This window comes from Adiantum capillus-veneris, chromosome 21 (assembly GCF_014529385.1).
Source record: "Adiantum capillus-veneris isolate H3 chromosome 21, ASM1452938v2, whole genome shotgun sequence".
In the NCBI taxonomy this organism is placed as follows: Eukaryota; Viridiplantae; Streptophyta; class Polypodiopsida; order Polypodiales; family Pteridaceae; genus Adiantum; species Adiantum capillus-veneris.
In genome coordinates, this window is record NC_140951.1 from 111,551,220 (window position 1) to 111,563,697 (window position 12,478).

At 40.7% G+C, this 12,478-nt stretch overlaps 1 protein-coding gene across 1 annotated transcript; it reads left to right on the forward strand.

The window, feature by feature from the left end:
- Positions 1 to 2,991: 2,991 nt before the first annotated feature.
- LOC147431540 (small ribosomal subunit protein RACK1-like) lies at positions 2,992 to 4,841 on the forward strand. Its single transcript, XM_086494100.1, has 2 exons — positions 2,992 to 3,916; positions 4,613 to 4,841. The coding sequence occupies exons 1-2, from the start codon at positions 3,071 to 3,073 to the stop codon at positions 4,712 to 4,714; spliced, it is 948 nt and encodes a 315-aa protein (XP_086350226.1). The 5' UTR covers positions 2,992 to 3,070; the 3' UTR covers positions 4,715 to 4,841.
- The last annotated feature ends 7,637 nt before the right edge of the window (positions 4,842 to 12,478 follow it).

A 12,478-nucleotide genomic window follows, 5' to 3' on the forward strand; every position in this document is an offset into this window, starting at 1 on the left:
TCTCTTGCTAATTAAACCACATGCAGACGGCAGCCAATGCATGCGTAGTTGAGATTAGCAACAACAATATACTGCATTGTTGCTCTTCAGCAGCTGCATACGAAGCAAGGATGCTAGTGGGGTGGATTTGAACGCACAACAGTTACTGCTTCGGAGATCCCTTCTTGCCAATGACCACGATTCGGTGGTGGATCCTATGAGCAAAGGTCCATGTACACAGCAGCTCTCGGATCACGTTCAAATGGTTGCAGATGGTAGACATCAGTTTGGCATGCTACTCCAGAGTGGGCAGTGAAAATCTATTCACATCTTCTAAAAGGTCTTTTGTGCAGTAGGTGGTCAAGGTAGAAACTCCATTTAGTAGCTATAGTATACCAAACGGGCCGTGTGCATTATTACCAACGACTACCTAACATTCCATAGTGCAGGACATGCTGGTCTTACTATATTGTCTGAATGCATAACCAATTTCAGTGTCAAGAAAACTGAGTTTGTCTACTAGTGAATGCATTTTGCAACCTCAAGATTCAGAAATTATTTTATTCAGTTTTACTTTCAATATATCATACATGTTGTGTGCCAAGCACCCTCTTGTGCAAATACGTTCCTCTTGATGTTGCATCTTATCTCGGTTTTCTTGTAGAGATGAGTCAGCTTTCTTTGCATCTCTTACTGGCTTAGCATATAAGATCCATTACAGCGGCAAAAATTTAGGAGGGTTGTCTGGACAGAGGGGTTGGTTAGGATGCTGCGGATTGGAGGGCCTCCATGGCTTGAGAAGGAGAGTTGGCCACATGGGGTTGTGGCAGTGACATTGATTGGACTGAACATATGGAATGTGGTTGTATGATAAAAAGGGCTAGATTTCTCGCAGGCTTCATGCCGCCACCTCAATTGCATCATTAACATAACTACTAGTACCTTTGTCATAAGCACTGGCTTCTGTATCTTTTCGAGGGATCTCACCTTGACAGCCTTCAAGTTGCATCCTTTAACTAGAGATGGGGATGCCGACCTCATGATGCCCATTACCATGTGCAGTTAGGAAGCATGATACATAACGTAGGTTAGTCAACAAGGAGGCAAGAATACATAATTGCTGACGGAAACAGTTTAAGAGAGAGAGAGAGAGAGAGAGAGAGAGAGAGAGAGAGAGAGAGAGAGAGAGAGAGAGAGAGAGAGAGAGAGAGAGAGAGAGAGAGAGAGAGAAGGTAGTATTGATCAGAGGACATAGAACATAAAGTTACATCTGTGTGTTTTGTGTATGACAAGGAGGATGTATATTCACAACAGTGAACGTTCCAATTGCACAAGCGCAACTCCAGCTCGACAACATTGCAAGGTCCGTTATCAGCATCCAATTTTCCATGCGCATGCGTTTGCTTGGCGCAACACATAAACGCTACGAGGCAAGGCACGACTTTCGTTTCTTATAATTCTTTGGAGAGACCACAGTGCCAGCTCTTCACCATACTTTTGTATGGCACCTCTAAATGACGTGCACTGTATAGTTTGCACTTTCAGTCTGTGACATTTCATTGCAAGACGATATGTTTAACTATTTACATTGCTTTTTTGTAGCTTGACTCAAATATCGGCCTATAGATTGGACAGTCGAAAAGCAGCAATACAACATTACAGGTCAGTAAATCACCTCATTTATTGTTGCAGTTCATTCATGCACTGTTGTCAAGTTCTCTAATTCTCTCTCTCTCTCTCTCTCTCTCTCTCTCTCTCTCTCTCTCTCTCTCTCTCTCTCTCTCTCTCTCTTGCAAAGTTATTGTTCATGCCAAGTTCATTAAATATAATGGTTATGTTGCTACCTCTAATTAACTTCACCCTCTATGTTCTCAAAGTAGCCTCACAAAAATGCTCTCTTTAATTCTCCTAATTCCACTATTCTCAAGGTTCCTAGGCCATTTCCATTACACTCGATCCCTATCTTTTGGAACCCTTTTCATCGCAGTTGTAGATTGGGTTTGACCAATTCTATGGTCAGACCCCTAAGACCCTTGTCCTTATAGCTACCAAATCAAGCATCTACATGTGTCAACTGCACGAGGAGCAAGAAGAACTACATCTCTCAAAGGGTATGACTTATGACAAGCATATGTAGCTAATACTAACTGGGCATAAACGGTTTGTATTTGCAATAAATCATCAAGATCACAAGAAAATGGCAACATGCTCATCCTGATACAATGGCTCATCGCATATATCGCATCCAACTCAATGCTCAAGGTTGCAACAACATTAAGGTTGCACCCAATACTTTCCAAGGAGATGACGTCAAACACTTGAGTGCCTTTTAAAATCACAACACTTATCATATATATCCACAAAGCGCTCTATGCTTTTCATAAGCAACTATTGCTTTGATGGCTAAAGCTCCGAACTCTCTATTCTCACCGATTTTTAAGGGGTGTTAGAATAATCTTCTGCAAAACCCATTGCTCCCCTTTTTATTTACTTCAAAGTTAGCACATACAAAAATGGCAACGCTAAAATTAATGATTTAGTGTGTTGTGTTTTGAACATCCTAGTGCTACCACCTGCTTGCTCTGTTAATTAACTCACTTCCAATGCGGCTCTTTATGTTTTGGAACTCTACATGCCCTGACTTTTAACCAACACAATCTTAATGCTTTAATCTATGATCGATTTTATGCATGTGATACCTTTTTAACAACCAAGCCTGTGTTGATTTGAGTTGCTCACCCATTGTCATGGATTTTACATTTTATACAAGAAGTGAGGGTTATGCTGGATTTTTTGACTTTGGCAAGCTACAAAAGAGGAGCTGAAGTTGGGGTTCGAAACCTTGCTGTGGCTCGAATCCTCCAATCAAAGGGGTTAATTATGCCTGAGCTCTAATGCTCCCCAAACTAGAGAGTGATACATCTCCATTGTTTCTCGAGTGTTTTCCCTCTCTCATGGTCGGACAACTTATGAAAGAGTATGAAAAGGCCGCGTTAGGGTTTTGAAGGAGTCAGCCTGTTGAAGTTCCTTCTCTCCTCGCTATCCTTGTGTAGGGCGTCTCCTGTCAGATTCTGCTGCTACGCTCGCAGCTATGGCGGAAACCATAACTCTGAGGGCGACTCTGAAGGGTCACAGCGACTGGGTGACGGCCATTGCTTGCCCCATTATCGACTCAGATATGATCGTCTCCGCCTCGCGTGACAAGTCCATTGTTGTTTGGTCGCTCACCAGAGATGACAGCTTCGGCTACACCAAGAAGCGTCTGACAGGTCATGGCCACTTTGTTCAAGATGTTGTTATCTCCTCTGATGGGCAGTTCGCTCTCTCTGGAAGCTGGGATGGTGAATTGCGTCTGTGGGATCTCAATGCAGGCGTAACCACACGGCGTTTTGTGGGGCACACCAAGGATGTTCTCAGCGTAGCATTCTCTGTTGACAATAGACAAATTGTCTCTGCATCGCGCGACCGCTCCATCAAGCTGTGGAACACTCTGGGTGAATGTAAGTATACAATTCAGGATGGCGATGCACACACTGGATGGGTATCCTGTGTGCGCTTCTCTCCTGTTACCACTAACCCCATTATTGTTTCGGGTTCCTGGGACCGATCGGTGAAGGTCTGGAACCTCACCAACTGCAAGCTTCGCACCAACTTGTCCGGCCACAGTGGGTATGTCAACAGCGTTACCGTATCCCCTGATGGCTCTTTGTGTGCAAGCGGAGGAAAAGACGGAGTTGCTATGCTTTGGGATTTGGCCGAGGGTAAGCGCCTGTACTCTCTGGACTCTGGTGATATTATTCACTCTCTGTGCTTCAGTCCCAACAGGTATTGGCTATGTGCCGCAACTCAATCCTGCATCAAGATCTGGGATCTTGAGAGCAAGAGCATTGTGGAAGATCTGCGGCCCGATTTCTCGAATTTGACTAAAAATGCTCAGGTGCCTAGTCTATTCCCATTTCTATTCTGGTTTTTTTCACTTACTTTTTGCTATGTTACCGAAGGCTTTTCTCAAGCTCGAATAAGTGAAATTGTATTTTTTGCTCATAACACTTGTACAGCATATTGCAAGCACTTGTGGCCAGGTTTGAATGTAGTCTGAAGGTGGTAGTTTTGTTGGTCACAAAATAGTCTCAGAATTTTTCGTGTGGTCTTGCTTTCCCTCGACTATAGGGTGTGAGTAATAAATTTTGTTGAAACTGATGGGCTCGGCCTGTGTGGTCAAGACTTCTTCCCCCTAGCTTCAGATCTGGGCTGATGATGGAGATTATTTAGTGGGCTGTGAATGGCTGGATCGATAGGTCGACTTAAAGTGCGGCTTTTTCATCTGTCATACTCTTTTTCATCTGTTGTGCTACATTTGAGGGTGCCATTTCATGAGTGCCAATAGTTCGATCAAGGAAAAGGTTACTGCGTCTTGGGCATTGGCAGCTAGTCACCATGCTGAGAAATGGTGTTTGGTGCATTTGAGGACACATAAGGTTATAGGCTATCTGCTTACATATTGCCGTCTTGGAGTCTGTTTAGTAATACTGCATTTCCCATTGAATTTCATAGTCTCTGATTACAACATTGTTTCAGGTGCTTCTGTTGCTTGCTGCGGATTAGTTCTAATAGTTGGCTTTTGTGATTGCAGGTTCCTTACTGTGTGAGTCTCAATTGGAGCGCTGATGGGAGTACTCTGTATTCTGGCTACACTGATGGTGCTATCAGGGTCTGGTCTGTGGGCAGAATTTGAGTTGTTTTAGTTATTTTTGATAGTAAATGTAGGCATATTTTGGAGGAGTTTAATTCTGCGGATGTGCTGTTTTTGATGAGATCAATGGACAGTAACTTTCTTTTGAAGCTATCAAATCTTGTTACCATATTTGGTGTCGTCTCCTTTTTTTAATTGTCTCTCATTCTTTGTTTTTGGAGGAATACTCCTTTCAAAACTCTTTATGTTTTGTAAGAGTGATTGGCTAAGTTATTACGAGTGGCTTATCGGGAACCTTCTTTGCTTGGTAGTTGAATGTTTGTATTATTGTAGGTGTGGATTTGTCAGTTCGCTTGGTATGTGTTCTGTAAGTTTTACTAGAGCCATGGTCTCTTGCTAACGTTTGCTGTTATTGGGAGCTTTTCTTTGCTCTGTTTAATGATCGTGTTATTGAAGGTGTGGATTTGTCAGTTCGTAAGTTCTGCTAAAGCCAGGTTCTTGGTGAAGTTGATGGTCTCTTGCTTATGTTTGCTGTTGAATGATTGTATTGGAACAGCAGACAACAGTAGGGTACTTTCATGGTCTTGAAATAGTAGCAGTACTGTAATTTCTCGAGTGCATATGTGGGATAAATGTGCCCTACCCTCCCTGTTGGTACTAAAAGACGATGCCAACTTAGTTTTTTCATAGAATGTGGGTATAGATCTGTCTGAGTCGGTAACCCAGAACTTTTTCTCTCTCAAGGCTTGTTTGAACTGGTTATTTACTATGATATGTTTTTTTAGCAAATGTGCAACATCTTGCAGGGTTTTTTTTCTTATGAAATGTATACTTAAGGGTGATAAAGAATTATAAAGCTACTATTCTATCAAGTAGTATGGACAATTTTATGGTGTATAGTTTTGAAAATGTAACACAATTTACTAATTTTAGCAGTGAAAACATCAATAATCATTATCTTCCGCACTAACTGCATAGAGTGAACATTAGACAATTTATAGTGACATAAAATGAAAGTCTTATTTCGTCGATTGCAATTTTGCAAGAGTATTCTTCACAAGAGTGATTCATATCATTTTGGGCTCAAAATTGCAAGGATCCATATTTTTTTAAGGATACTATGACCACCAATTTCAAAGTTTAGAGGACTTGTTAAGATTTCTTCTCCACTGCGCATATTCTAAAAGGATGCTAAGTGTCATATTTCAGTACTAAACTACTCTTACGCTCCATAGATTGACTGGATGCTTATGATTGACAATCAAGAATATTGATTTTTTGGTAAGCTTTAGAAGTAAACCATTTGAGGAGGGAGAAATTGATAATGTAGAGAACTTATATGTAGACTCATTGGATTATACAAGATGGACATTTATATCTAGAGGTTTGTTCATGGACTTTTATGTCTTGTGGGAAGCCCTTTCTTTGGTAAAAGGCCCTTGTCATGAGGTGGATGAAGAGGGGGAGAACGCACTTGAGGATTGGAATGTGTACTTAGGCAATTTTTAACAAGCTAACCTTGTACTCCAAAATGGATGATGCATTCAAGCAGGGTTAGAGATCACTAATTTTTTAGTTTCTATGGTCTACTAAATTTGGAGGATTTTAGTGTAAAAACTGATAGTAGCACTAAAATTTTCACTAAAAATCGGGAGATTACCATTACTTTCCTTTTTGCAATTGGTTGCTAAAAGAGTTTTTGGTGAAAATTGAATAGAATAAAGAAGACACATTTCATGCATGATACAAAATCTCTTTAGTTAGGGAGTCCCATGACTTTCCTCTTTTCAATCTCATTAGGCTTTTCATTTCTGACACTATCATAATTCACTTTTACATTAGATTCTTTCAAAGTTTTTCTGTTTTTCGAAACTATATGACATAATCGTTGGTTTTGGAGAAATCTAACATTTGCACTTCATATGTGAATCTATTTAATCTTGGAGCTTATTAAAGAGGAAGCTCCACGAGAACTTGTGGATGAGATATATTGGAACTCGTTATGTGGTCTCACCACTAGCACATTGCTGAAGGGGTTTTCATTGGCTTGACGATAGGGTGTGAGTGAAGGGGGGAATTACTCTATTCAAACTGAATAAATCCTATGTTTTTTAAAAATTTGGGACATTCACTAGATGATGAAGGTGGTTCTCCCCAAGTGTTGCTTTCTTATTTTGCTTGTTGCTTTAGAAAGTGTTGGAGATTGTGTCTTAGCAATGCCCCTCTTTGGAGGGTTCTTCTTGTTTTAGCAATATTGAACACAAGTCTTCCAAGAAGTAGGTAGCGATGAAGAGATTGCACCGTACTCATGTTAATAGTGGAGCTCTCACCAATTTTTTGAAAAGGGAATCAATGACTACTAGTGGATTTGCAAGGATCAAAGTTTAATAAAGAGAATAGATGGTTGTGCAGTTCGATGGATTGCTTGTCATTTACAAGAAATGCAATTGCTTCCGCCCATTTAGTCATGTAATCTGTTGCTACTATGATGTATTGTGCGTGCGACCTATATGTAGGAGGTATGATGGGGACAATAAAATCGATGCCCCATTTGGCAAAAGCGCGTACGCCCATCATTGGCCGTAATGGCATTTCATCTCCTCGTAGGGATGGTTTGTGCGTTGACATTCATCACATTGTTTGACATAGGTCTTTGCATCCCTAAACAGGGTTGGTCACCATATGCCTGAGTGAAGTACTAGCTTTCTCGTTTTATGAGCAAAGAAATGTTCCCCTGGGTGGCCCGAGTGTGCTTGTTCTAGGATAACGTAATGTTCGCTTTCCGTAGCACACAATCGTAGTTGTTCGTCCTTTCCCCGCCTATACACTTGGTTTGCGATTAGCAGATAATGTTTTGCTTCTTCTTCTGTAGTTCTCATTCTTGCCTTGCCCCATCCCTCTGGGAAGGTCTTGTTTCGTAAGTACTATTTATGTGAGTACTCCATTTGGGTGCTTCTACTACTCGAAACACGGTGGCATGTTCCACCACTGGAGGTTGTTTTGTACAGATATCACATGATTTTACATAAGTATGCGTTGTGTTCCATATTTGGCCAGTAGACTCCTAGTCTCTTTAGCCTTTGGTATGTTTGCGTGTCCCCATCTCGTGAAACCCCGTATGTTGTATATGAGCTTGTTTGAGGTAGTATTCGTATTCTTCTGGCTGTACACATAGTCTCAAAATCCCAACCTTACAGTGCTTGTACAGTCGTCCTGCTAAAAGCTGGAGATTTCTTGTTCGCTGTATTATTGATGGTTGTCTTTCCACCTGTAATGATCCGATTGTGAGTAGAGGAATGACCTCTTCACTCCACCTCGGAACCATTTCAATGTTAAATAGGTATGAATTTGGAAGATCATCATCAATACTTCCGGTGTTTCCCCATGGAACAATCTCGAAAGATGATCTGCTCGTGTGTGTGTGTGTGTGTGTGTGTGTGTGTGTGTGTGTGTGTGTAGTCCCCTTTTTACGACTATTATGAAACCAAACTTAAGCAATAGTATAAACCGGCGAACAATTCTTCCAATGTTGCAAGGTTTGTTTACCATATATAATAGTGCTTGGTGATCTACGAAGAAAACGAACTTGTTTGCAAGAAGGCATTGTCTAGATTTTTTGACAGTATATATAATTTCTAGACCTTCTCTTTCCATAGTGGTATAATTTTTCTCCACGTTGTTCAGCTGCCTACTAGAGTAGCAAATGGAAAAATCCATTTTCTTCTCTCTTGGCTAGGCTAATATGCATCCTATGGCATAGGCTAATACGTCAACATGAACGTGAACGTGAAAGATCTTGCTCTAGTTAGGGGCTTGCAAAATTGGAGCAGAAATTAATTGTTAGTGAAAAGCCTGCTCGTAATCTTGTGTCCATTCAAATTTAGCAATGAGGACATACAACGGCTTAGCTATCACAACATACATGTATATGAAGCACCTGTAGTACCCACAATGTCCTATAAATGGCTGCACTTCTTTCATTTTCGATGGTCTCGGTAGTGTGGCTATTATTTGTATTTTTTCTTGATGAGTAAAAATCCCTTTTTTGGACACAATGTGGCCCAAAATTTTACCTTGTCTTACCATGAAGACACATTTTTTAGGGTTTAAGCAAATATAATAAGTTCTATACTTTTTGAAGACTTCCCTAGATGCGTTATATGATCACTGCTCAGGTGAGAATGAACACAAAGATCATCCATATATATCTATAAAAATTGTTTGAGGTATTCCTTGAATACATGACTCATTAGTCTCTGAAAAGTGGCAGGTGCATTGGTCAGGCCAAAGGGCATCACCCTGTATGCATATATAACCCACTCTATTGCAAAAGCTGTCTTATGCTGATCTTCTACTTTGATGGTTAACTGGTTGTAGCCAGAGACCCCATCCAAAAAACTATAGGCCTCCTTTCCCACTACTCTCTCAATAACATGGTCTGTTATTGATAGTGGATAATTGTCCTGGATGTGGCATCATTTACATGTTTGAGGTTTACACACACATGCAATTTGCCATTGTTTTTGGGTACTATCACAATCGGGGATACCCAATCGATGTGTTCAATCTCGTCGATAAATTGTGCATCCTTCAGTTTGTCTATTTCTTCCTTAATTTTCTTGGCAAAAATCTCATTGTATGTGTAAGGACGTTGTCTGTGTGGTCTGGCATCACTTTTAAGGGGTATCGTGTGTTGATAGATCTCTGGATCTATCCCCTTTAGGTCTTTGTATGACCAAGCAAACACATCTTTATACCGTATGAGTGTATCTATCAGAAGTCGCTCTGCTTCCTCAGTGAGGTCCGTGGCAATGTATGCCGGTTTAGGTTCCTCGCTTGGTTCTGCTAAGTTGATGCATTTGGCTTTTTCTGGTCCATCATATGAAGTTCTCAGCTCTTTTGGGTCTCGTTTGAGTTTTTGCACTACGATTTTTCTATCTTGAATAGTCTACTTCTTAAAGCATTATTATTATCATCCTTTGATTCCTCATCATTTTCCAACTCTGTTGTTAAAACTTCTTTCAAAACTTGTTTCAATTCATTGTACTTGTTTTCGCGTTCGGTTTTGGATAACTTTGTTGCTTTTTCGGAAATACTCTCCGTTTGTGGTTTTTATGTGTCTTCTTTTTCATTTTTGTTTTGGTTGAGTCAGGTTTCATGTACCTCTTTAATATCCCATCCTTAAGGCAATTAGTTGCTTCAACCAACCTTAAGTACTGCGTTTTGTCGGTTAACAGAGGTACTGAATATTCTTTCGTCTTGTTTCGATTGTTCATGCATTTATTCCGATATCTACGCTGTCTTCGAGGATTTTGGTTTGGAAAATCATAGTAAATCACTTGTCGATCCTTTCGTTTGATGTTCTGATATGAGATACTAGAAAGCTCGTCATGTGCATTGTCCTCTAACAACTTATCCGTGGAGTCCTGGAATGCTTCTTCATCCGTTTGGTCAAGGTTCCTTACTTAGATCTCATCCACTATGTGTCAATAATCTGTAACTTCTTCCCTGTCAGGGACTTCCAATTCTGATTTTGGATTTAGACTAACACTCATCATCTAGAATGGATGTTATCATATCCTTCATCATCACAGAATTTGATCAGGGTCACCTCATTCACGCACACATCAAGAGTGGCCAGTATCTGCTGTCATCCAAAAGGTTTGAACATCTCTTTTGGAAAAGGCTCTGGTACATATGCCTCATCTTGTGTTTACCTGTCATGAATGCAATCCTCTTTTTTCAAACTACCACCTTCAGAAGCTTCAACTGTTCAATTGTGAGCTTTGTTTTGTAGCCAAGCCGGTATTTCTCCTTCTTGGTCAGTTGTGGAGTTTAGTTCCTCTCCTGGATTCGTTCCACATCTCTATAGCTATGGTCCATGACACTGATCTTCGTACTGACATCCTTGTTTCTTAGGTAGATGTAGTCGTAACCCCAATCTTGTACCATTTTAAGCTGACGCATAAATGGTCTGCCCAATATGATATCAAAATTGCTGCTCTTATCAAAATTCATAATGGAAAACGTGTTTATATGCAATTCCACAAGAGGTTACTACGATTTGCTCCAAGGTGCCAATTGGTCTCTCTAGATACCCATATGCTTGAAGTTTCATTCTAGTTTTTCGGAGAGCATGGTTTTTTCATTTTTTCCACATTCCTTTAGTGGCTATGGCTATTCCGGCTCCACTATCCAATATTGATGTTGACTTGACCTCTTTGTACTTCATGGGTAGGGTAGTGTTTCCTTCTTCCCCTTCACAATAGTCTCCTACCTTGTTCACTAGCACTGACTCATGTTTAGCCTGTTTCAAGGTTTGCGTATTCAGTGTTTTTGGAGAAGCATTTGGTGGTGGAATTACCAGCCCTATTTTCTCCAAAAAAATTTCCAATCCAAAGATGAGGTCTAATATGCAGTAACTCTGATAGAGTTAGCGTACAATGATTGGGGATGACATCTGCTCATGAAGAGTTTTGGTATTCATCATCTTAGGATTAGCCTTCCATTGAGATGGTACTTTCTTCACCTTTGATCTGGTTTCATGGTTGCCTATAAATGAAGGTAAAGTCTTCAATGACTGAGATTTGTTGTCTTTGGATATCTCCGTACCTGCATCACCATACAGTGATCGGATATCTCCTATAAATGAAGGTAAAGTCTTCAATGACTGAGATTTGTTGTCTTTGGATATCTCCGTACCTGCATCACCATACAATCACCATACCTGATATCATTTGGGTAGAGCTCATGCTCGAGGTGGATCTCCATGATCGGTGCTGACTGAAGAGTTGTGCTTCCACCTTTTCTGTTTTTGATATGTCCCCACAAATCCTGTGGCCATTGTTCTTCCACCTCAGGAATTGACAGAGGTGCTTGCAAATACATTCCATTTGTTGTATTGGCTACTATCCTCGTATCCAATTCCACGCTCCTTTAACTCTTGAATTTTTTTGCGGATTAACACCTCAGCTTTTGGAGCAGTCAGAACTAGTGGATTGGATACGAGGATAGTAGCCAATACAACAAATGGAACTAGTTTGAGCGGCTTGGATGAGCTCCTTGCACATTTTTAACCTCTCTTTTGCATACCCCGGGTGAGGGTACGTTAGCCACCTATCCTGCTGGGTTTGGTTAGGCTTTAACCTAGCATCGTAAGCTTTTAAGATCGGGTCCAAAGGTTCAAAGACCATGTCCACCAAGACAGATCCTCCCGATGGTATTGCCGATGGCCTTGCTACATCGCCTTTTTTCTTAAGATCTATTTCCATCCTCAACTGTTCCTCCATTTGTAGTAATTTGGTTTCTAAAGCTGTTTTTTATTTCTCTCTTTTGGCTTTTATCTTGTTTCGTTTTGCCTTCCAGGATTTCCTAAGGGTTTTGAGAGACAAATTTTCTATCTCGGTTTGGTTGGCTAGGGTGTTCCTTGCAGCCTCATGTGCTTAGGCTCTTGTTACCACTTTTATTGGAATGATTGGTTCTCTTTCCGATCCACTTGAGCTTGGCAAGATTCCAGTTTTGTTCATGGTTTCTTTCTCTTTGTTATCACGGTTTTTTGGACAATGTGGAATGAGATGGTCATTCGTACACCCCTCACAGAACCCAAAAAAAATTATTCATTCTCCTCTGTGTGGACAAATTCTTGCCTGATCATCGTCACATTCATAGCATGGTCCTACAGGTGGTGGAGAAGCTTGTGGAGCCCCCACTAGTTGTCCTGTTCTAGGAGGATATCCCCTAGGTTTGTTGTTTTAGTTTGCCATGAACATAAGCATATTTTCATCGATCAAGTAATGGTTTTTTGTT

Excerpts from the sequence above, each read along its gene's own strand:
- LOC147431540 (XM_086494100.1), top strand. The coding sequence starts at position 3,071 with ATGGCGGAAACCATAACTCTGAGGGCGACTCTGAAGGGTCACAGCGAC. Across the intron at positions 3,917-4,612 it reads ATTTGACTAAAAATGCTCAG|GTTCCTTACTGTGTGAGTCT; the intron begins GTGCCTAGTCTA and ends TTGTGATTGCAG.